This window comes from Camelus ferus, chromosome 30 (genome assembly GCF_009834535.1).
Source record: "Camelus ferus isolate YT-003-E chromosome 30, BCGSAC_Cfer_1.0, whole genome shotgun sequence".
Lineage (NCBI taxonomy): Eukaryota > Metazoa > Chordata > Mammalia > Artiodactyla > Camelidae > Camelus > Camelus ferus.
The window spans coordinates 22,632,845-22,658,985 of NC_045725.1; the positions used below are offsets into that span (position 1 = coordinate 22,632,845).

A 26,141-nucleotide genomic window follows, 5' to 3' on the forward strand; every position below is an offset into this window, starting at 1 on the left:
CGTGACTAGTAGCAAGCCTCTAACAAAATGTGTGCTTGACTGCACACACCCCCTTCACTGAGATCATCCTTAATACTGGCGTTCCCTTCCCCTCTGCCTCTTCTGAGCAGTTCCTCGGAGCTGAGATGTGTCTCCCGGGCTGTAGCTGTTATTTTGCCCCAAATGAAACATACTTCTCACACTGCATTTTTTTCAGTTGACAAAATACTATCACAAATCAGGGCCTGCTTGGAAAATAACTACTTATTACCCAAGATCAATGAAGGAAAAAGGAGGAAACTTACTAAAATATTTCTTTATTTGAATAAGGTCAATGTCAATTCTTGAATTCCAGCTAGCATCAAGTAACAATCAGGAAAAAAACACTTGACAAAATGTTATCCAATTGAAATTAACAGTGGATAGAAAACCCTTTTTAAACTTTAAAAGAAATATATTAAACAGGCAACATACAGATCTAAAAAGTTGTAAGTGGTGATTTTACATTAGATCTTATAAATAAAAAAATCCCCAATATAATAATTTGTTCACTATCTCCCTGTGATAAGCACATGGCAGGAAAAGATAATCACATCTTAATATTCACAACTGTCATCGATGTTCTTTACAAAAAGATTGTACCTCTGCAATGCAGCGGGTCAGGCAATCCCTTATTCAAGTAATTTTTGTTTTCCCCAAGTTATCAAAAAGTACAACTGTCTGAGATAAAATGTCAGAGAAATCACAACCAGGGAAGCAAAAAGCTTTAGCAGGCAGACTTGAAGATGGGGGTTTTCATGGCTGGTCTATGATCTGACGATGACTTTAAGTTTAAGAGCCATCAACCGAAGTACTAAGAGCTACAGGCAGCAATCCAAGTTCAGTTTGTAGTTGCTAATGAACCAAAAGAAAATTATTAAGTAGTAGAGTGTAAGTATAGCAGAATCAGTGCACATTTGCTAATGTCATTGACAATGAAAATGTTATATTATGGTCTCAGCTCAGCTTTACAGCAATAAAAGACTTACTTCTTTTCACCCCCCATCTTAGTGGTTCTCAAACAGTAGCGTGCTCAAATTACCTCAAGGTGCCTGTTGAAAACATACTCTGAAGTCCCCACCCCCTGAGTTTGGATTCAGGTGGTTTGGAAGGGAGCGCTGGAACCTGCATCCTTAACAAGCACTCCAGGACAGATGGTCCACAGACCACACTTAGAGAAACACTGATATTCCTTTAATACATAAAAAAATATTGTGGCCTCATAGTAAAGTTTCAAGCTGAATAAAATATTCAAACAGAACACAAATAGGTACATTAAATAAGAGTATTAGCCATTATATAATTTCACCTTTTCAAAGTGGCATAAGCACAAAGACACTACAGTTTTAAAATTAATTTTGTTTTAATCCAAGGCACCTGTAAAATACTTGCTGGTGTGAGAGATGTTAAATTCAATTATACAAAACAGTATAGAAATGAAAGAATCCTGGCAGTGATTTTTTTTCACAGAGCACTTTTCTACAGAAATGAGCTACTTAAAGTCAATGATTTTGAAGAAAATAGACCAAATTTCAAATAATAACCTGAACTATTTGAGTGATTTTCAGCAAATTAGTAAGAAACAAACAAGATTCATACTCATGTTCTTTCGTCCTAGCTGTCTCCACCTGTTACAAGGAAGGAACTGAACGATTCCTCTTGAATTTTAGCCTGGAAAATGGATACTGCATAGACCTGGCATTCCTTTGACAGGTTCAGGCACACGTGACCACGGACTTTGTAATACTGGACATTCTGGAGCCTTTTATCTCAAGGATTTCCAAGTTTCATAGTCTACAAATGAAACATGCTTCTGAAGGTATTAATTTTTTTTTCATGAAGTAAGAGTAAATTCTGCAATAGGATCTTTGAAACACGAATTTCAAAACGTCGATGCTACAAGGAAAAACACTAGTAGAAGCACGTTCTATGTTGAAGTGGCCAAAGCAGCGAGAGTGACCACTAGAACATTCTTGTTCTGTGCCCCAGGGTAAGTGGTAGGAGAGTCTGCATCCGCAGTACTAGTTAGGTATTGCTATAATGCAGAATTCTTCAGCGTCTTTGTATGGATTTTAGGCATTTTAGGCAATTAATTCAACCTGTAAATGACACACCTGGGAGCAAATTTATGAAGGTTTTGAAGAACTAAATAGTACTATTTATGAAAAAGTGTTTTGGATTCTGTAACAAGTGAAAGATAATCCACTTCAGCTAAAAGAGGTAAAGTAAGAGTATTTCAACATCTACATCAGCTGCGAAAACAAAATTAAGTCTGCATCTTAAAATGTCATTTACAGATTGTTTCTATAATACCCAGAACTATGTACACAGCCGGTAACACCCCCTTCCAGCCTGACATTTCAAGGTTAAGCTTACTACCAAGTGCTTCAGAATATCCTTATTTCTGGCATGAAAAGAGAAATCAGAAGTACTAATGCTGTTTTTCAGATTTTGCCTTCAAAAACTTTAACAATGCTCTACTACTGTCGCCTTGATTTCCATGAAGACAGTCACAAGCACCAGGGTGCGTGATCAGAATGCAGTGGTAAGTTTTGTGACCTTAAAATATCCTCTGAACATGCATGCACTCTGAGTTGAATTTACCCATTTACATGCAGAGTAACTTTCATAATCTTGAATATACACTATTGGAATGCACTCAGAAATATTAGCCATCATGAAATGAACACATTACCAGGCAAAATACCCATAAAAACCATTATCAGAGGAATGTTCTCACCTAAATGGTTTCTCAGGTAAAGAGCAGCTCTTAATTCTCCCCCCAAGTTTCCTTTAAAAGTGAAATATACTATTGATAATCAGAGGGGAAAAAAATACTTCAATAAACATTCTGATGCCTATAATTCAGATCCTAACACTCTCAGACAAAACAGTCTGATTTCAAAGGGAGTTGTGTTAGATTCAAGGACTGCAGCACTGAGTCTCAGAGTAGGAAATTCTGGCCTGTAAAAAGACCTCAGTTATAAAATAAATATGGCAGTAGCTCTCAGACCTCATTTTGGAGGGCAGGAGGCCAAGGGTGTTTGCTACAGCTAGAAACCTCCAAAATCGGGAGACTTGGGGGTAACTTTCATATATGGGGGGTCCCCCCACTTTGTTATTTACCCTCTGATTTATCAATATTCTGTTCAGTGGCTGTATTCTACTGGCCAGAAATTAACTGATTTATGTACTATGCACAAATTTACATGTGGTTGTCTTTAAGGTTCATTCTTACTACAACTCAATGTTTAAAGTTATTTTATACAAAATTTAATAATTTAGACTATGAAGCAATTTAAATACTTAAATTCCCTCAAAAAGACATTTTGTACATACATACATGATGTACACATGAAAATGGTGATCAAAAGAATTTTTTGGCAGCGGCTTCTTGCTGAGTCCTAAGGAAAAAGAGAAAGGAAAACACAGGATTGCTTAAAATTAAAATACACAATGCCTTCTGAAGTATGAAATACAATAAAGATAAGCATATGTCCCATATATGCATGCCCACGTGAAACAGACTAGAAATACCTGCTTTGCATAAACCTAAATACTGGGTCAAATTTCAGAGACTTACCTATACATGACATACCCAACGAATAACACCGTTTGTACTGCTACAAATATAACGAAGTGCACCGTAGATAAACATGATGGAAAGGGTGGGAGTTCTGGGCATTTCGGTCTTTCATTTGATGGCTGTTAAGGCAAAGAGCTTTCTATTACAATTAGTCAAATCAGTATTTTAGAGAAGGAAATAAATGTGAAATCCTTATAAAAACTCATGGTTTATTGTATGAAACTCAAGTATCTTCATTTATTCATCCCATAAATACCTTCCACCCCCTTAACTTTCGCCACCAAACTTTTTAAGAGTAGGTGACACTGAAGGCCTCCACCTCTCACTGTCCAGCTCTTACCTTCATCACAGTGACAATGATTTTAGTGTCCCTGGAAGGTCACAGATCACAAGTTCCAGTTTATACTTGCTGTACTAGAGTAATTATTACTTTTATACGTATCTTCATTGAAGTAGAGTCAGTTTACAAAGTTGTCAATTTCAGGTGTACAGCACTTCAGTCATGTAGGAACACACACATACTCATTTTCATATTTTTCTTTGTAGGTTACTATAAGATATTGAATATAGTTCCCTGTGCTATACAGTATAAACTTGTTATTTATCTATTTTATATATATTAGTTATTTTATCTGCAAATCTCAAACTCCCAGTTTATCCTTCCCCTCCCCCCATAACCATAAGTTTGTTTCCTATGTCTGTGAGTCTGTATCTGTTTTGTAAATAAGTTCATTTCTTTTTTTTTTTTTTTTTTTGACTCCACATATCATATGATATTTTTGTTTCTCTTTCTGGCTTACTTCACTTAGAATGACATTCTCCTGGTCCATTAATGTTGCTGCAAATGGCATTATTTTATTTTTTATAGCTGAGTAGTATTCCATTGGGTTATTAGCAGCACCCTCATTCTTAAGTGTTCTCTGTTTTAGACAATTACATGGTTACCCTACCAAAGAACTACCTGACAGACAGAATGGCCTTTTCTCAGCTCTCATCCTTCCCAATTTCCTGGCATTCAACCTCACTAATTAGTATTTTGAAAACTATTTCTTTTCCTATTTCTGTGAGTATTCCTTCTATTATAAGGAGGTAATTAAATACCAGGGACAAAGATTTCATCAAGGTATCCAAATGGAACATAAGTTTGATAAGGATTTCATGAGTTTTATAAGGATTTCACTAAAATTAGTTGTTCTCAACATGATCACATCTGTGGGACAAAGTTCTTCACTATGTAGATACTACACACAGCATCAACTTGGCCTTTGCAACAAAGGCTGAAGTTGGGGGGAAATAACCTCAAACAGAACTAAGGGACTAGATAATAAATGTTTTGAATGGGAGGTAAAATGAACACTAAGAAAACTATTCAGCCATATTTGAAAAACTGGAAGGGGAAAAGGCAAGTGCTACAGACATTTGTGAATTTTCTAAGGGTTTTCAAAGCCAGTAAATAAGGAAAACTTAAAAGTACCAGGAGTCTGTCTTCTAATATTGTCTCTAATGCATGTTAAACTTGAAAAGTATGTTCTCTATTTTCAATATTTATCAGCTATCCCCAAAAGTGTAGGTGGGACTTTACTTGGTTCATTTTTTTTTAAAGTTTTATTTTTTTTTTTTTAGTGTAAGACAGGAAAGTAGCTGGAAAAAAGAAAAATCTTGCCTAAAGAAAGCTATCATCAGCCAGTTTTAGATCTGCGCTTCCTAACAGCCCAGAGAGAAATGTGAGTTACCCAGTGCTCGTTTGCCTAACAAGTGGGTTTGTTGAGAGACATTAATGTTTTTCAAAGCTGTTTAAACATATCATTACTGATAGTAAGAGCCATGTCTGAGATTGTGATGGCTCCACTAACTGGAATAGCAATTTATTTTTAAAAAATTCTATTTAATAGGCTATGGAAGCACAAGGTAGAGCATATAGGCATTTGGGTCACATGGGATAATTAATACTAAAAATGAGCATTGGCATTAATTAAACAGTTACAATATTTTCAGTACAATATGTGCTCCTCCTTTTCAAAAGAAGATTGTGATAACTGTAAACTATAAGAAAAAAGAGCTTACCATATTTCGCTGCACTAAGTTATCTATGTCCCGCTTTACTATGTGAAGGTGCTCTTTGATGTCATTGAAGTGCTGGGTTGTCTCGTAAACGCCCCCTGCAGACCCAGGATGCTGTATGCCACTGATCAGTCTGACAGTTTCACTCATGGAATTCCTGAAATAGAAAAGCCCTTTAAACAATGGAATCACTAAGAAAGACAATTTTTTTGGTCACAGATTTCAATTGGTTACATTTCTAAGCCCATGTATCATATTGGAAAAAAAAAAAAAAACCCCAAAAACAGTATTTTAAAAAATTGTCTTCAAGATTGGAAAATACTTTATAAAGGATGCCTAATCTGATAGAGAATAACACTAAATTTGTGTTAAACCAATAAAGCCAGTATTATAAATGGCTACTGAATAACATAGCGTGTGATACTCTTAATGAACTTAAATCTAAGTGGTGTTAATGTTGTAAGTAAAGGATTAACCTGTCAGGCCTGGGGTGCCCGAACTTTGCGCATCCAAAGGTTTTCAGAATTGGCCCTTGACTAGCCCCCTCGGAGGTGCTATGAAATATCTTCAAGTCTGGGGTTTTTTGCTGAGGCAGATAACCCAGGATGGGACATGCACAATGCTGAAGCTGACTGGTGGGGAGGCTGAGGTTCACTATGCTGTTCTGCGTCTGTGTATGTTTGAAAATGGCTTAAATCTTTAAAGCCCCTAAGGGTCTCCAGAATCTCTGCAGCCCATCTTTATCTCCTGCTACTCCCTTTCACCTGTCTTGGCTCCTGCTGTTCCTTGAAAATATCCTTCACATAAAGCCCTGTGTCTGCGATGCTCCTTCTAGTCCTGACTCCTCCCTCCAAGAGCGAAGGTCTAAAATGGAAGGACCAGTACCTCTCATTTTCCTTCCTCTGAGCCTTCCCTGTCAAATGCAACTACTTCCTAAACATCACACACACTTCTCTCCATCTGTGGTTTCCACATGCACAGCCTGAACCAACCATGGACTGAAAATATTCAGGAAAAAAAATTCCAGAAAGTTCTAAAAAGCAAAACTTGAATTTGCCACACACAGACTATTTACATAGCGTTTACATTGGATTTACAACTATTTAATACCAATACATTACATGAGGTATTATAAGTAATTTAGAGATGGTTTAAAGTATACAGGAAGATGTGTGTAGGTTATATGCAAATATTATGCCATTTTATATAAGGGACTTGAGCATCCTTGGATTTTGGTATCCTTAGGGGTCCTGGAACCAATCCCAAGGATACAGAGGGACTACTGTATACGGATTTTCTCCCTCAGAGAGCACAAGCTACCTGAGAACAGGGATGTCTCTGATTTTCTGACAGTGCCTCCAACAGTTATAGTTCAAGTTGGATGAATGCATAAATTATCTAACTTATTTCAAAAAGTAAAAGCTTTGCTAAAAGAAATCAAATTAAAATTGCTTAGAAATAACATGGTATGTCAGGCTGAATAAGTTTTTTAAAATTCTATTTGACTTACATGAGTAATGAAGAGTTTAAAACTTGCTACAAAATGTCTCAAGTGCTTTCTGAATAAGTGTATTGATTAAAATTTCTTTTTATAGCACACAGGCTCAAGAAAATTCATGAGTCAGGGTTTTTCTATTTAAACCTGAATTAAGGATATTTTACTATCTCTAAATTACTTACCAAAAATAAAGCATCCCAGAATATATAACCTTTTCACATATCTGCATTTTAAAATACAGCTTCTCAGAGCATGAACTTGCTTAGATATACATAAATGTCTTTAATACACAAAGATTGAGTCACTTAATATATTCCTATTAAATCATTTCATTTATTTGCCTATTGATTCTAATGTTTATTTGCTACATGTTATGAGCCAGGCAGTTTTTAGGGATATAAACTGTGTGATAAAAATAAAATCCCTGCCCTGCTGAGACTAACAGTCCAGCAGGAGAGCAACATGACAGAGGCACATCTGGAGTTCCATGAAGAAACACGCATTCAACTTAGCTGGGCACCCAGAGCTGAGTGTTAAAGGACAGGAGGCTGCCGTGAGGGTGGGGCTGTGACGGGAGGAGGGTAGACCTTGCTAAAGGGACAGGTCAGATGAAAAAAAGGGCTGGACAGAGGCCTACAGAAAAACACCTTTTAAGGAATAATGGAAGAAAGAGCAACCAATGAAAAAAACTGAGCAGCAGCAGAGGCCAAAGAACACCCAAGAGGGAGTGGTATGCCCGAAGCCTTGAAAGAAAAATGTCTCAAGACAGAGGGAGCGCGTGAAAGTGTCAATTGCTACAGAAAGTCCAGCAGGATGAAGACTGAGAGGTCTTCAGTCCTGCAGCACCAATGACTGCAGAAAGACAGCTGCTTAAGCACAAATCACAGTTGTGGGGAAGTGAAGACTGGTGGTTTGTTCTACTTTCTAAGAAACTCACTAGAATGGGAGGAAAGAGAAGCCATAGTGAAAATAAAAAGGGTCAATTAAAGGTTTGTTTTGTTTTGATTAGTTTTAAATCATGGAAGAGCAAGCCCTTTTTATAAATGGAAGATGGGACCCTGAGGGGTAAGTCAAAGGTAGAAGACAGAGCAAGGATCACTAAAGAGCAAGGGTCAGAGAAGTAGACAAAACGGGATCCAGCGCTAGGGACTGGCCTGGACAGCAGCCGTGCAGATGGAGACACGGGTGGGGATGGAGAGTGGGGCATAGAAGAGGAGGAGACAAAGTCACCTCCCAGGAAGAGTCAATAGTCAGCTGAAGAGTCGGCTTCAAGTGCTTATGGCACTTGAAGAGAGTGGTGACTATCTTGAATAAAATAAGCAATGATCGAGAATGAATAAAGGTGGCTGAACAGCTTAAATATGACAGGACAGAGACAGGCTGAAGGGTACAGAAGAGGATAATTAAGAGCAAGGTCCCAGACTATGGAAAATATTCACATGAAAGTGCCTAGCATAGTAACCAGAATGCAACAGTTAATAAGCTGGGTAAACATCAAATGCTAAATGCCGCCTATGCACCAAAAACATTTATACTTTGAAATCAACATTTAAAAAATAAAACCAATTAACAAATGGCACAAGCCAACACATACAAATAGCTAAGTTCAAAAAACACTTGTAACCCTGTCCACTGAAAAGGCCTAGCAGCAATAACAATCCAGTAGCCATAAGCACTGGACTGTCTCCCACTAAAAGACCAGGGTTCCAAGAAAAATGCCTTTGCCATGTGTGGGACAGAAATGTCCCAGAGAAGCCTGGAAAGTCTTACACCTGAAAGGAAGTGACCAAAGATTACTGGGGTTGTAGCAAAAGGACACAGAAGCTAAGCTGTAGGGACAGCTACGGCCACAGACGAAACAATCAACACCAATTATAAAGACTAATGTATCAAAACAGCAAAATATGTTAAAATCCTTGAGCTGAAACAAATAAACATCACCTCTCACTACCTCCTCATTTAACCTCGGACACTACCAGGGCACCAACTTGTTATTCTGAAAAGGACAAGAAAAAAAGTATTTATTCTGCCTTTCCTGAACTATTTCAGGATAACAAGTAATCAGAGAAATTCTTTTCAAATGGAGAGGGAATTTTAGCATGAGAGTGTCATCCTTCTTCAACCTCTAATGAAATGGTGGGTTTAGGCTCCAGCCATCACTGGCTAAAACTCAGGCCGATGGGGGCACTTTACAATGAATGGCTCAGTCGGACAAAATCGGGTTATTAATAACTGCTGAAACTGGGTGATGGGGATGTGAGAGAAGGCTCTTGTATTATCCTCAACTATTTTTTTTAAATTGAAGTACAATTAATTTACAATGTTGTGTTAGTTTCTGGTGTACAGCAAAGTGATTCAAAATATATGTAACAGGTTCTTTTTCCACTATAGGTTATTACAAGATATTGAATATAGTTCCCTGTGCTATACAGTAGGTCCTTTTTGCTTATCTATTTTATATATCGTAGTGTGGATATGTTAATTACAAATTTCTAATTTATTCCTCCCCTCTGCTTCCCCTTTGGTACCCATAGGTTTGTTTTCTATATGTATTTGTTTCTGTTTTGTAAATAAGTTCATTTGTATAATTTTTTTAAGATTCCACATATAAGTGATACATGATACCTGTCTTCCTTTGTCTGACTTCATGTAAGATGACAATCTCTACTGCTGCAAATGGCAGTATTTCATTCTTTTTTATGGTTGAGTAACATTCGTGTGTGTGTGTGTATGTATTACCCAAATTCTTTTTATATTTTAGAAATGCACAAATACTGGCTGTCAAGCAACAAACTTTTTAAAAAAGATGTTAAAGCATTTTTTTCCTTTTCTAGCTTGGAACAATTAAAACATTTGGACATGTTAGTAGTTTCTAAATCTCAAAAATCCCTGTACTTTACATTCATAATCTAGAACGTGATTTATAAAATAATCTAGAACATGATTCTTACCCTCATGCTGGAATCTTACAACGTGCTTGCATATTTAGAGAAATGAATTTAGGATAAAGATATCACGTAACACTCAAACATTACTTTTGTATACTTACTTCATTTCATTTACTTGTCTCAGAATCTCATGCTGAGTGTTCACAACAGTATCCAGTTCTTGTTGAGTGGTCTGGAGGAAAAACAAAAGATGACCAGTCACCTCAATAATCCTCATTATACAGAACACAGGGCACAGTAGCTTTTGCTTCCTACTTCTCCTCCATCAAAGGCTACCTAGGGTATATCTGCATATTCCGAAAGCTCACCTGTCCATGCTGCCCTGGGATTCCTGCTCCTCTTTTAGAGATCTCCTCCGTCAAGGAAGAGACATATCTTCTCTGTTCGTCAAGAATCATATCTAACTGTCGGTTCAGCTGCTTGATTTCAAGATGAATACGATTCTGTCCCTCAAAGATCTGTCTCAGCTCACGATCTCCTACACTCTCAAATATTTCATCCGCTGAAATGGAAATAACAAATCAAAACTATTAGAATCACCTCTACACATCTGTAGTTTTCAAATTACTGCAAGTGACCAAAGTACAACCTAGACTAAAATTAGATCATCAACACAGTGCTCAGATCTCCCCAAAGGTAAACATGCAGCTACACCTAAAAACTATTTTCTCTTTTCAATATACTATGTGATTCTATTTACAGGAACAGGCAGAACTAATCTCAGTTAATAGAAATCTAAATAGTGGTTGCCTCTGAGGAGGGGGCAGCTGACTTGAAAAGAAGCATGAGAGAACTTTCTGGGGTGATAAAAATATTCTGCATACTGATCTGACTGATAGTTAAAGGTGGATACACATTTATTAGAATTCATCAAACTATTGTCTTAAAATTTGTGCATTTTATATACATAAAAGATTAATAAGTGGAAATGCGAACAGTTGATTTTCCTTTCATTCCTGACTGCTGAAAACAGGTCATTTCATTCAAACACTTACTATAATTAGCTTCAGGATATACCTACATATCATATGCGATGTTTAAAACAAATCTAAGAAAAAAATGAAATTTATCTTTCATTTTTGCCTTCATTAAATCTGAATCACACTGTTAACACTTAAGAGAATCACATACTACTTAGTTCAAAAGCTAGCTCCCCAGCTTTATTAGATATAGCCTTGATCCTCTGTACAGACGGGGAACCCAGGTAATAACAGCAGATTACTCAGCCACTCTATTTGGCCTTGTTTTATTTTTGACATGTAGCCCATGTAAGTACTTAATTACACTGGCTTAGGCAAATATTTAAAAATTTTCAACCTTTAATGTCCAGAATTGTTAAGTAGCAAGAGGAGAGCCAGGTAATCACATTACTCTCACAATAGTTTTGCTAAGTATTAACTCTGTATTAATAAGGTAATTGTGTGCCACTAAGAGGAAAGAAAGAAACCTTGGACAATTGCATTCAACAAATATTTACTGGGTGTCAGCTACTACATCAGCACTGCCGTTGTCCGTCAGGTTCAGGGGACACAGCAGTAACGCAAGAAACAAGACCCTGCCCTCACGGAGCTTACACTCCCCCTCAGCCAGGTGCTCCAGACTGCACAGTGCACTAAGCCACACTCTTACTGGTAAAAACTTCAATCTCCAGGCCTTGTAAAGACTGAAGATTTGCTTAAGAATTGTTTCCAGAAATTACTTGGAATGTGCCAGGTAAGAGAGAGAAGATGAGAAGAATGAAGTGCCAGGTGACACAAATGCCACAACTACTGGTGGCAGCTGAGGACAGCTTTGCTCCAACTCACTAGGGTGCCCTTGGAGGTCAGGGTGGTCCTTCTGGAATTCTTCTTTTTTTTTATCCAATTCTTGTTGAAAATGCTCAAATTCCTCCTGGTACTTTTCTTTTTCTTTTTCAGAAATTTCTTTATCCGGTGTAGGCTTTTTTGGAGTTTAAAAATAGATCATTAAAAAAAATTTTTAAGTAAGAAAGTAATAAACAATATATGTTAAACTAGTTCACCACTAGTGGGAAGGTTAAATTACTCTTCCTGTTAATACAACAACAAATAATAATAGCCACTGCCATTTACTGAGCGCTTGCTAGAAGTACACAGTCTTTAATGCATAAGACATAAATGTGGCCAGTACCAGCATCTCAGTTTTACCAGTGGAGAAATGGAGTGTTACAGAGGTTAAGCAGCTTGTACCAGGTCACATGGTAGTAACTGGCAGAAACAAGACCCAAACTCAGTCTTCCCAAGTTTTCAGCTACAAGGCAATACCATTAAACTGCAAATAAACTTTTTTGGGGGGAGGAAAAAAAAAAAGTGTACTTACTGGCTCTTTCCCAGGCTCAGTCAATTGGAAAGTCAGAAAAGAAAGGACATCATGGTCATCTACAAATTAAAAGAAAGAAAAAGTTCCATAATAGATTATTTTTATGGTTGTGAATTCACTTTATAAACATCTGTTCCTTTAAAATAATAAATAAGGGAAATAACAAAAATTAGCTTTAATTTGGTAGGGCAACGGTGCTCTGTGAGCTTTAGAAACAAATTCATCTGAAAGATTTATATTACAACTAAGCTAAAATTCACTTTCTTAAATCCTAAACCAGTACATTTGGCAGTGTTTAACATATTACAGATGTTTAATAAATATCTGATAAAGGAAAGAACAAACAAATGAAGGGTCAAAACGAGCCCGAACTCCGAATCCTGGCACCAAGATCCTTTATTTTTCCACAAATCTCCTTCATGGCCTGTGTTCCAGTCAAGGGAGACAAAATCCCATCCTTCATGTGTTTCCTGTTCCTGTCTCTGAAACCTTACAGCACTCACCTCTTCTAGCCTTACTTCCCTGTTCTGCGCATGACCCTGCTCGGTCCTGGCTCACTGGGACAGTCCTGGTCTCTCCCTGTCATCCTGCCACCACTAACTGCATCTCCTTTTACTCTCACAGCACCCCGATTAGAGGATATGATTGCTCTTCTATATACATCATTTATATTTGTCTCCCTCATATAGCAGATATTAACAATTTCATTTTACCTAAAATCATATTAAGAAATCAAATTAAAATGTTTAAGCTAAAAACAGCTAACAGGTCAAAGTTTGTAACACTGAACTAAAATACTCATCCTGGCTAGTGTCACATCCATAAAACAAGAATAATGAATTTCAACTACAGCAATTTCTTTGGTTTCTGCCATTTTATGGAGATCTAGATGTACAGCCAGAGTAGAGGAAGCTGCAATACTACAGTGCAGGTTGGGTAACTTTAGGGCAAGTGTTAATACAGCACTGGACCCAGGAGCCAGAAATCTACACCAAGTCCTGCCTGGGTCTGACTTATTAGCCATGTGATCTTTAGAAAGTCCTTTAATCCAAGGTTTGGCAAACACCTAAAAATAGGGTAAATATGATCTACCTTCCCTCCCTCCCTGTGTTGTTGTAAGGAACAAATCATGTATTTGAAAATGATTAAAAAAAACATTATGCAATATGAACACAAGATGTTATTAATGTCCAGTAAGTTCATTTATCACCACACATGGAAGTTTAGTCACCAATAATATTTCCTCAGACCACCAAATTCATTTAAATGTGCCGTGACAACTCCACTTGGCAATTGAACTTTTAAGTATGTCTCCTTCACCGGAACATACCAAACCCAAAACTGATATTCTCACTTACGTACCTGTATGGAGCCCCAGCCAATGGGATACCTACAGGAGAGAAGCAGCAGTGCCGAGACCCCAAGGCCGGCACCACAGATCAAGTCTTTAAAGGTTGAAAGTAAACAAGGCTGCACATCTCCAAAATACAGTATTCCCAATGAAATTTAATTCACAACCTTCTAATATATTAAAAGACAGCAAGACTTACCTGCAAGAGCTCCAGTTGCAGCAGATATTCCAAAATGCCCCTGGGCAGGGATGATCATATTTTCCACTTTGGCGCAAAATTCATAATCATTTTTATCTGGTGTGAAGCCATTATTGATCATTACCTAGAAAGATATACGGTAGCTACAGCTTTTATAAACACTTTTGTAAAGTGAATTTCAGTCAGCTTATGACTATTTGGCCTAATAACCAACTGTCAAAAAGCTATCAGCTTCAAATCATTATGCTGTATCTTGAACTTACACAATGTATGTCAATTACATCTAGATAAAATTGGAAAAAAAATTAAAAGTTATCAGCTTTCTCTCATTATCTTAAAGGGTAATCCCTTATCCACTAAATAATCATATTGGTATCATTATACAATAAGATGTTTCGCTTAAGAAAATGGTTTTTGCCCTAGGCTGTGTCGAAGGCTTAAAAAGAAAAACCTGGTAACTTTCCATGAAAATCTCTCTATAATAGAATGTGGTTCACCTTCTCTACAGAAGGCTTAGGGAACCACGGCCACGTCCTCTGAATGGTTCACACAGAAGAGGGGTCAGGCTTGCTCTGAAACTGCAGTGACAGTGAACCGGCTGAACTGACAAGTTTTACTACAGCTAGCTGAGAATCAGATTGCCTTAGCAAGTAGTGAGCCTCTCTTCACTAAATCAGGGGAGGGTAACTGGACTGTCCTAAGTTAGCAGAACGGCAGCAAAAGTGACAAATCATACTGACAGAAAAGGCAGAAAATGAAAAAACTAAAAAGACACAAGTTTCTACTCTGCAGAATGTATTTCTGAAGTAATGACTCTAAATGTCTTAAAGGAATCTCAGAATTCTAAGGAAGCAGAGGAAGCCACCTGGACATGAAGATCTGTCTCACGAGCCCACTCAGGCAGTGGTGGGGCCTCTTCAATACCTTTCACTTCCGGCAACCCCATCACTAGCCCCACCCTAAGTAAGAGTCACCAGACTAGAGGTGCAGGTACACGGCACCAGAGTAAGGACACTTCAGACATCACCTCCAATGCAGTTTTGTCAATGATAATTAAAGTCACATTCATAAAATGTGACAGTACTCAGTCCAAATTATCAGCAAGAGAGTAAAAGCCTGTCAATATGAAGCTTTAATCTATGTAGCAAAGGACAGAGACGTGAGCTACTAATATTTAAAAAGTCACCCGTCATTTAGTGGACTAATGCTAGTATTTCTGTAAAATATTTATCATTGAGTTCCTATTTGAGTTTACATCATTTACAACTGGTTCTCCTCTACAGTCTTTCAAATCAACTATCAGTAACACATCTGGCTCTGAGAGAAACAAGAGAAGTGTTAAGTTAATCACATTCTATTTTAATACTGAAAACTTCTAGTGATTCAGTACTTTTTCCTTCAACTCCAACAAACTCAAAATCCATCAGGAATGTTGTTAACTGTCTAGTTCTAATTCTCTAAAAAAAAAGTACACTGTAGTCACTGCACTAGGAATTTGGAGGGGTGTGAGGGCTCGACTGTACAGGTACAGTGATTGATACCAGCAACACTTCTCTGAGATCACTGATAACATTCCTTACTCATCTTGCAGCTTAAACTCGCTGTTAAACCTGACTCTTGCAGTATTTAAAATCTTGTTTTGACTGTATTTCCTTCACTAACAGCTTTTCTTGCTCACCTTACTTTGTTTTTCCCTCTGAAGCTCAAAACAACTGGGAGCTAAAGGTATAAGGACATTCGGTAAACATTTCTTGAGTACCTAAAACAGGCACTGTATTCGGGACTAGGAGGAACACAGAATATGCCTGCACTGAGAAGTGTACAATCATACTGATGAGAAGACATACAAACCATAGTTAACCAGCAGTTCAAGACAACATATTTTAAAGGGCAAAAAGCATTAGAAGGAAAAAAAAAAAACACTTAAGAGTTTGAGAGATCATTATGAGTTGATGTTTGGAAAATCTGATGGAAAAGGGATGGTGAACAAGCATGTTCAGGAACAAGCAGGACTTGGCAGGTAGAGGAAGGAAGGGGGGAGAATTACAGGAAGGGACAGCAGACTGAGCAAACACACAAAGGCCAGGACCATTAAGTCACAGTCAGGTGTCCAGCCAAGTCTCTCTAAAATGTATTCTTCAGAACACTGGCTCTACAGACACTCACAGATCCCAACTGAAAAGAGAACTCCATGGTCCAATAACCCAAAAGAATGAGGGCTTCAATAAAGGTTTCTTTATTTCAGGACTTCCCAGAACCTTTAATGTGCTAGTATGCACAGTCCTCCCAACCTCATCTAACTAGGGACCTCTTTTTGGGGTACATTTTGCAGGATTATTATTTTGGAAATTGCTGGTAGGGCTGACGGCCTGTGTAGGTTCACGTAGACAGCCTCCCTGTGATCTATGAATTCGTGTGTCCGTACTTGCCATGGTTGGTGTCTGGGTTCTGCTACATGAAGGTAAGCGTGACCTGATGAAACTGTACAGGATGTATAATAATTACAGTTGAACTGAAATCCAAGTTACTCCTAACAGACTGGACACTGCCTCTCTTCTGAGGTCTCTAAATTAGCTGGGAATTTAAAACTGAGCCTATCAAAGTTTTCCAAAGAACTGTCTTTTTCAGAGTTTATATAAAGGAATGCGAGGCTAGCCTAGATCATGAGATTTGGGAAAAGAAAAATGTATACAGGATACTCTTTACTTACAAGTATTATATAACCAGGTATTGAAGGCATCTTTAAAAAAGTAAAGTTCATGTGGTATTTTAACTGCCAGGTGGACAGATCCACCTGAATACTACCCCAAATTCAGTCTGTCTACAACTAACCTCATTACCAATGCTCTGCCTTCCCACTCCTCCCTCAAACACAAACAAATGCGATGCTTCTTGGTGAGTTAATGGTACCATTTAGTTGTACATCTGACCAGAATGCACTTTTGGTGGGAATGTAAACTGGTGCAGCTACTATGAAAACAGCATGGAGATTATTCTTCAAAAAATGTAAAACATAACTACCACAGGATCCAGCAACTCCACTCCAGGGTACTTATCCAAAGAAAACGAAAACACTAGCTAGAAAAGATCCATGCACCCCCAGGTCCACTGCAGCTTTCTTTACAACAGCCAAGATACAGAAGCAGCCTAAGTGCCCATCGATAGATGACTGGATAAAGAAGATGTGGTACGTGCATACAATACTCAGCCATAAAAAAAGAATGAAATCTTGCCATTTGTAACAACATGGATGGACCTACAGGGTATTATGCTAAGTGAAAGAAAACAGAGAAAGACAAATACTATATAATTTCACTTGTATGTGTAATCTAAAAAACAAAATAGAAACAGAATCAAAGACACAGAGAACAGGTGGTTACCAGAGGGGAGGGGGTTGGAAGGAGAGAAATAGGTGAAATAGATAAAGAGGTACAAACTTCCAGCTGCAAAATAAATGAGTCATGGGTCTGAACTGTACAGCGTGGGGAATATAGTCAGTAATTATGTGATATCTTTGTATGGTGACAGATAACTAGATTTACCATGGTGATCACTCTGAAAGGTACAGAAATACTGAATCACTACCTTGTATATCAGGAATAACAATAGTGTTGTAGGTCAATTTTACTTGAAAAACAAATTCATAGAAGAAGATCAGATTTGTGGTTACCAGAGAGAGGTGGGGGTGGGGGTAGGCGGGACTGGATGAAAGCAGTCATAAAGTACAAACTTCCAGTTATAAAGATAAATAAGTACTAGGGATACAATGTGCAACATGATAAATATAATTTCCACTGCTGTATGTTAAAAATGAAAGTGGTTAAAAGAGTAAATCCTAAGAGCTCTTATCTCAAGGAAAAAATTTTTTTTCTATTTCTTTAATTTTGTATCTACACGAGATGATGGATGTTCACTAAACTCTCTGTGGTCGTCATTTCACGATGTACATGAATCATTGTGCTGTACACCTTAAACTTATACAGTGCTGCATGTCAATTACATCTCAATAAAACTGGAAGGAGAAACATAAATGAGAAATTGCATGTAAAGTACCAAGCACAGGGCATGGCCCATTAAGAGTCAAGGAGTCTCAAACACCCTGTTTTTGGCTCCTTTCATAAATACCGTTATAAGAACACTGCTGCCTAAGTCATCCTTCCCAAATTGCAAATCTGATCATTTCACTTTTCTGCTTAAAACTCCTTAAACGGTCCCTTATCGGATGAACTACATGAGGCCTGTGAGACTTGTTACTCCCAGCCTTTCAACCTCACTTCCCAAATCTGTATCCTCCAGCCAAACCAACTACTCACCTTTCCCAAATCTTTGAACAGTCCCTCCGCCTGTTTCCTTTGCCTGGAATATGCACCATCTAGGGAACTCCTCCTTCCGTTGAAGGTGCAGCTCAGCTGAGACCATTCCTGCTCTTGCCCACGCCCGCCTGACAGCTGCAGGAGTCTGCCCTCGTGACCCCTTTAGGGTATCTGTGTTGTTGCATTTATCACAGAGCGTACTAATGTTAAGTAAGCATCTCCTCCAACAGACAACAAGCTCTTTGGAGAAAATGACTTGTCTTACTCATACTTGGGTAGCACACAGTAGGATGTTTATACATTTACTGACTAAATGCAAACCTATTGGCAAGACTTGACAACACATGACCACTTTTCACACTGAGCTCTGAATCATTTGCTCTCTCATAGTAACACTGATGAGGACATGGACAGTGTCCGAATTAAAATGCATTTAGTTTCTATCAAAGATTCAGAATGAGAAACCATACTAGAATACCACTGATTTGATTCTCTCTAAATGTATGCTACTTACGGTCAGTGTTTTCTGGTAATATATAATCTTCGCCCGGACAGGATAGGGTTTGTTACGAAAATCCCTCTGGCAACTTGCTAAAGCCTGGTTAGCACCATCACTATAGTATGAGGAAAAGAAGACAAGCAAGAACTTAAGAAAGCTTCTCAATATTTAAAAACTCACTATTTAAAACTATTAATGTCCATAAAGATATCAATAATATCAAGTGATGACAAAGCCTTGGGATATGTGAAGTTATTTATGCAGAAGACACAAAGCTGCCACATGAGTTTTTCCTGTGACTCGGGTCAGGTCTCTGGGTAACGAGCCAATGTTACCACGGCTGCAGGCCAGGGCAGTCATGCTCTTCTACATGAGACTACGGCAGAATCACAATCACAGATTGTGCTTTAAAAATGCAGATTTCCTAGATCCTACCCTAAATCAGCATAAGCAGAATCATAACGGGGAGGCCATGATAGTTCAAATAGCTCAACAGGTGGTTGTGATAAAACGACCAGTTAAAGTCATTATGGTAGGGAACAGTAAATAGGAGTACAGATAAAGTATTTTTTCTTACAGTTCACTGATGGGGAAATTAACCTTTTAGCCAAACAAACATGTAAAAATTAAAAATGTACATCCCTAATTCACACACATTATAAATATATTAAATATTCAGAAGTTTTGTAGCTCACTGAGAATCAAATACAGCAACACCAAGGCTGAATGAGGTGGCATAAATTTCTTAGTCATTAGGTTGGTTAAGGCTCTAAACATTTTTTTAAAATTCTTTTTTCTAGTGGGGAGGTAATTAGGCTTACTTATTTATTATTTTTTTATTTAACAGAGGTACTGGGGATCGACCCCATCACCTCATGCATGCTAAGCATGCGCTCTACCACTGAGCTATACCTTTCCCCCACAAGCCTCTAAATTTTATTTCTGAAAAATCCTTTTTAATAAAGATGAAAATCATTACTACTGGCATCACTGAGAGCCAGGAATGTTTTATAAACCTTTAAACGTATTATATAATTTTAGGTTAAATAAAACAACACATTTTTATGTTTGAAATCTAGGTGGTCCACAGAAAGAACTTTAAAACACAACCAAATTAAAATAAGACCTTTCCACTAAGTTACAAGATACATCTCAAGAAAAAGAATAATCTTATTTCATCTGGAAGAATGTTCAGAACTGAAACAATATATTTTATAAGGTTTCCAAAAAGAAGCTGAAATCGGGAATAATGTAAAAATGTACTTACTTTTGATGGTCATAATGGAGTCGTCCATTGTTGCCTATAATTATTATTGCAGGATTATTTTTCTAAAAATAAAGAGAATGCATTTGTTTTAAAGTCCTTAGATCAAAGAATTATAGATCATTCTAGATGTGCTGTAAGTTCTCTTACACCTTTAAAATCCTAGGACACTGAGCATGGGACTAGTGTGGGACTTAGGGGAGCTTAGTAATAGGACTCACATGGCCTCAGCATTCAAGGAGTTTAATACTAAAGTTCTCCTTTAAATGGTTAATAATGACCTCTGACAATCAGCAAACTATCAGCTGAAGCAAAGAGCACCAGTCTTAGGGCTGTTAGAGCACAAGTTAGTGTTTCCAATTCATAAGTACATTTTGTTCTTAACTATTTCAGGGAAATTGGCTGATCAGAAGTGATTAACATATGAAAAGATATCAACACATGAGCTAGTAGTAATAATGCATAATGCACATATTTTCATGAAAACAAACCGTAATAACCTTCTAAACAATGACTGTTTTACTACCTACATCTAAAGGACTCACGCTGATCCATCAAAATTACTAAACATAAACAGGGTGTGGGGAAGGTGGGTAAAGTTCTCAGACTGAAGGTTCCATTGTGACCTCAAGTTGGTATATGACAAATCATGAACTTATAGCTTTAAATTTATAAATTCCCAGCTATAATATAGACTAGTCATCACACTTAAAATATAGTTTGGAGAGTCCTCTACTATTAAACTGAGAAAACTTAAAAAAGCTATATTGTTCACAGCCTAACTTTGTTAATATTGAAGTGGGTAACAGTCCTGAAAACAAATATACCTTTCCATCATTGTCGAAAGAATCAAAAAATATTCCAACACCATTCCACATATCAGCTGATCCAAACACAGGACCCTCCAAGCCTTGATTTTCTGTATACCAAATTGCCTGTAAATATGTAACAGAGAACATTTAGAGGCTAGTGGTATATGCACTCATATACATTTCCTAAGTTAAAGAAATTACCATACCAGGCCATCAGCTCCAATTCTACCTCTCCCAGTCACTCGAAATGTCACCTCAACTTCCCAGTTCTCAAAGGCTGCTGTTGTCTTTGTCCACACTGATCCTCTTTGGCTTTTTAAAGATGGTGCTATTCGAATCTGATCTGAACTTGGAATAGCATCTAGAATAGAAATCAGGGAAGAAAAGCTTTAAGTTATAATTAGGTAAGACTCCATGAATCATCACCAAACTGCTATACACCTATAGAGATCTAATTTTAACTCAGTTACCTGCACAGTCATTTTGTTAGGAAAAATTTTCATGTTGATAGTTCCAAGTTTTAAATTTTAGGGGTTTCTACCACCCCCCTTATCTTTTGAATAGTGAAATATCTCTGCCAAAAAAAAAAAAAGATTAAAGCTACAACTATACATGAAACATTCAGGGGGCAGAAGAGAGGAAACTATGGCTTAAAAGGCAAATCAACTATTAGATTCTCATAATCTTCTTCAAATATCTCAAAAATTTGTGTATTATTTTAAAAACTTAAATGTATTTTTTACCAGCTTGTAAATGTCATAAAGCTCAAACACATGAGAAGAACATACCACTAGGAATCAAGAGACTTATTCCTAGCCTCAGTTCAGCTGTGTGACTTTGAGCAAGTAATTCTTACTTTCTTGGGCTCACCATATGTTCACCTGTAAAATGAAGGGGCTGGGCTCAATTACTTCCATATATACCCCAAAACTTATATGCAAAATTTGGAGCATATATACATTCCTCTAGGGAGAGGGTCAGGTGACTTTCATCAAACAGTTCTCCAGCATGAGCAAATTCTCATAGAGAACAGTGATCCCCAAGATGGTGGTTTCATCTCCATCCACTTACGAGTTGTTTGATCATAGGCAAGTTATCCAATTCTCTAATAACCTCACAGGGATATAAGTACCTATATAAGTGCATACAAATATTTCAGTAAATGTTAGCTATTCCTATTATTGGACTAGATAATTATTAAAGCACCTATGAGGTAACTACGAACAATTCTAGCACACCTTCTCAGATATGAACGAGTTCTGACATTCTGACATCCTTGCTAGGAAATAACTGTATTGTCTCTTTACAGGTAGGAAAACTTGACAAAAAAATACAAGTTCAGATACTTTAGTAAATTCAGCCACTTTGTCACCATCACTTTCAAACACTTAATCGTTTGGGGGCAGGCATCATGGAAAGAGCAGTGGGTACAGAATCAGAAGACCTGGATTTGAGTTCTATTCTAGCCACATGAGCTATGCAACCACTTCCAGGAACTCACCTTTCTGAACACGTTTTTTTCACCTATAAAAGAGATAACACCTGCCTTGCCTAGTAAGATCAAATCAGAGAATGAAGGTGAAAGAGCTCTGAGAGCTATAAAGGGTTACAAATTGCTGGGGGTTTTTGCCCTAATGGACCCAAGGATGTGTACTGACAGTACAAAAGGACATCAGAATTAAGAAAAAGGAACACCATAGATTTGGTTTTAATTTGGGGATGATGTAAAGGGACGTGTTTAAATTAAATCTTAAATTTCGTTATTTAAAAAATTGTTTTAAATAATGGATCTCAGGGTGAAATGAAAACAACAAAAATATAATCAATGGAGTAAAAAAACTGTGAGACTGTAAAAATTACAGGGATAACGAATGCAAGGGATATCCACAGCAGTGATTCCCAGAGTCAACAGATAGAAAAATCATGGCTAAAATTCTAATCTCTTTATTTCAAATTCAATCTAGCCATACAGCTTTAATTAACCACATACATTATCTGACATTTCTGCAGCAGAAAAGCTTAGTTGGTTACAGGTTCTGTAAAGAAAGTCAATTTAACTAATTTAAGCAGTTGATTAATACTCCTAATTGGCTATTTTACGTAATGTGAGAAAAAGAGAGAAGAGCAAGAGGACAACAGAGAAATGCCGAAGTGAAAAAAATGTGAACAAATTTATCACCACTACTTGAAAAATTCATTATCATTCCAAGAAGAAAAACAAAAATCCCCCAAACCTGTGTTTGGTACACCTGCATCATCTTTGTGTATTAAGAAAAATGCTACCTTGATTACAAATGACCAGCTCTACACCGTAGATGAGTGGGCATACAATTAATGGTTGATGAGTAACAGAATAATTGCACTCCACTTCAAATACTTAATGACTTGGTCGTTAAGTCAAATTGAAATTTATGCCTTTGAATTACACATTAATTTCAGTGAAATAGCTCTTCCTAAAAGTGTGCTTCCTATTCAGCAATTACTTTCTGTAAGTGGAACATTTTGTTTCAAGCACTGGACAATCTAAAACGATGTATACAAACTATATATAAGTGACTGCTTAATAACACATAAAGATGGAATTCAAATTGCCAGCGCTTCTTACCCCATATAAAGGCATTTGTCACGTGTTTCAAAGGTTGTATCTGATGGTCACTGAACAGAGCTTACAGCATGCCGAGTGCTACGGCTGATTCCTTAGTCAGCAGTGACACCTCAGCACTAAAGTACAGACGTTTTCTTTCACGTATGTAAATGTCTAGCAAGGCTCTCTCACCTCCTAACAGTGTCACACACTTAAGAGTGAATAAAATATGGTGCACGGCTTATTTCAATTTTCCCCAAAAGACTGAAAAGAAAAAAAAAGCCCAAACACAAAAACCAAACCCAGTTGTACACATAATGCTATTCTCAGCCTCAAGTTCTCAATACCGGAAAAAACAAAAAACAAAAAACAAAAACGACTTCCTCTACTAAATAAAGCGACGAGTGTGACTATTAAGTTAAATAATGTGTCAGTAGAAGACAAAAGTCACTAAGAAAGGCAAACTTAAGGACAATTCCAATAGGGTGAGAAGAATGTCCTCTGACACAGACTTCAAGATTACTCTAAAGCCAGCATATGCCGTCTCTGGAGCCGTCAGGGGGCATCGGGTACAACCTGGAGCATTAAGCATGGCTAATACCGGAGGGAAAAAAGCAAGGGAGGGCCGAGAGAAGGGGGAAAGAAGGCAGGGGAATGCAAGACCAGCTCTCAGGTTGGGATGGGGAGGGGTTGTGGCGCGGGACGTTTTCCCTTGAGACGTGGCGTTAGGCTGAAACTTGATGCCTCGAAACGAGTTTAAGAGAGTACTTCTAAGTGCAGGAAGTAACAAAAAACCTCTACCAAATGGAAAGAACAGACGACATCAAAGAAGGGAGGCCAGGAGGAAGGTGGGATGGAGAGAATGTGGGAAAGACGGGGGAGGCAGGCGGAGGGAACCTTGCAGACTCGAGCCGGCCTGCAGGAGGGGCTGCTGAGAAGGGTCCCCTCCACCGCGCTTACGGTGTGCAGCGGGGAGAAGGTGCAGGAGGGGGCACAAGGCGGGGGAGACGACCCGGGCCCCCCACCCCCTGCCCCGGCTTACTCCCCGCGTGGGCCCAGAAAGGCACGGCCCCGTCGCTCTGCACCAGGTGCGGTCCCTTGAAGCTGTATTTGTACTCGAAACGGCGATGCGGCTGCGCGGCTGGAGTGCCCGCGGCGCCAGCAGCCGCGGGGTCGCCTCCCACGCCGTCGCCCCCGACGAAACGACAGAGCGACAGCAGCAAGGCGCAGAAAAACGACCGAAGTCCGGCCCGAGGACCCCTTCGCCTGTATCCCGCCATCTTGGATTCTGGAAAGCGGAGGCCAGCGGGAAGGGGAGGGGGGCGGGCGTTGCGGACGGCCAACAGGGCGCTTGCTGATTGGCGGAGCCCGAGAGACCCCGGGGGCAAGGGTGAGCCCCGCCCCCGGCCTCCGCTATCCAGGCAGGCCGCGGGACCCGGACTATCTGTGGGCGGGGGCACGTGGGGGGGGGGGGCGCCTGGAGGCTGCGCGGTCTGCACGCTCCTTCTCTGCACTCCCACCGCGGGAATGGAACTTCACGCTTCTCTTTCCACGTGACGTGGAGTGTTGGAGGAGCAGACCAGAAGTCTACCTGCAAGAAGTTTCCTTCTGCCTCTTAACATACCTTAGAATTCTCGAGCTCTGATACCTGTGGACTTACCGCATCAATCCTCCCTGCATGTAATAAACTTTTCCTGTATTAGAAGAAAGGCATTCTTTTTGACGTAAAACCAATTGTTCAGTAGCTACTTTTCATTAGGTAGACTTTGCAGAAACAAATCTTTCCAGAAACAAGACGTAATCATGAATACTAATAGCTCCCAGTCCACTGAGCTCCACCAACCTGTTAGGGAATTTCAAACTGGGAACCAGCAATCCATAGCTGTCTTACTTTTTCTTAGTAATTGATAGTTCTTTATTTTGGATACCAGCCCTTGATTGGAAGTTTTTTTTTTTGTCTTGCAAATAATATTTGGTACCATTCTGTGAGATGCTTAACTTTCCTAATGTTCTCTTTTAATGAACAGAAGTTTGGGATATCAAGAAAGTTCAGTTGAACTGAACATGGTGACAGGGGAGCACAATTTCTTCTATGGAACAATGAGAAGCTGAATTTGACTGGAGCCCATGATTTAGTGCAGGGGAGCAGTGGGAGGAAAATGTGGATGGCCGGGAAGGAGTAGAACTCCAGAGGGCCATGAATATTAACATAAGGAGTTTGGATATTGCCTTAAGTAAATAGGAATTGAATTTAATAGTCTTAAAGGAGGGAAAACAAGGAGCAGGTTCTTGCTGGGGAGGACGTCCAGGTGAGAATGATTAGTGCCTGGAGTGAGATGGGAGCTGGGGCAACAGACAGAAGAGAAAGGGGGCAGAGAAGTTGACACAGTAAAAGCACTTGAGGCATTGTATTTTTCTCCAGCCTGCTGGGCATCAATGAGAGGTAGGTGGAAACACTAGAGGGAGTCACCAAATAAAAAGGTAAAAACCTCGCTAGATGAAGGTTTTCCTTTTCCCTTTTTGTCCTTTTCCTGCCAGCAAGGTGCATGCAGTGAGTGGAGAGCAGCAGTGACTACTAAGAATGATGACCCAGGAAGCCAGAGGAGCCCCATCTTTAACTTGAGCCCCTCTGGCAGGCCAGGTCTGCCTATCTCCCGACTTCTATCTTCTG

The 26,141-nt window shown here is 38.7% G+C and overlaps 1 protein-coding gene across 2 annotated transcripts; it reads right to left on the reverse strand.

The window, feature by feature from the left end:
* Window positions 1-276: 276 nt before the first annotated feature.
* LMAN1 (lectin, mannose binding 1) lies at window positions 277-24,780 on the reverse strand. 2 transcript variants are annotated; one of them, XM_032470347.1, is made up of 14 exons: window positions 24,513-24,780; window positions 21,093-21,247; window positions 20,902-21,009; window positions 20,078-20,139; window positions 18,826-18,925; window positions 13,999-14,122; window positions 12,449-12,507; window positions 11,917-12,049; window positions 10,420-10,613; window positions 10,213-10,283; window positions 5,669-5,822; window positions 3,602-3,723; window positions 3,362-3,422; window positions 277-873 (listed from the first exon to the last, which is right to left on the reverse strand). In XM_032470347.1, exons 1-13 carry the CDS (start codon window positions 24,748-24,750, stop codon window positions 3,386-3,388), a joined length of 1,557 nt encoding a protein of 518 aa, XP_032326238.1. In that variant the 5' UTR covers window positions 24,751-24,780; the 3' UTR covers window positions 277-873; window positions 3,362-3,385. The 2 variants fall into 2 exon arrangements, with proteins under 2 accessions (XP_032326238.1, XP_006182845.2); XM_006182783.3 differs by having other exon boundaries at window positions 278-3,422.
* Window positions 24,781-26,141: the final 1,361 nt, after the last annotated feature.

Excerpts from the sequence above, each read along its gene's own strand:
- LMAN1 (XM_032470347.1), bottom strand. The coding sequence starts at position 24,750 with ATGGCGGGATACAGGCGAAGGGGTCCTCGGGCCGGACTTCGGTCGTTT. Across the intron at positions 21,010-21,092 it reads GAATTGGAGCTGATGGCCTG|GCAATTTGGTATACAGAAAA; the intron begins GTATGGTAATTT and ends ACATATTTACAG. Across the intron at positions 20,140-20,901 it reads CTTTCGACAATGATGGAAAG|AAAAATAATCCTGCAATAAT; the intron begins GTATATTTGTTT and ends CTTTATTTTTAG.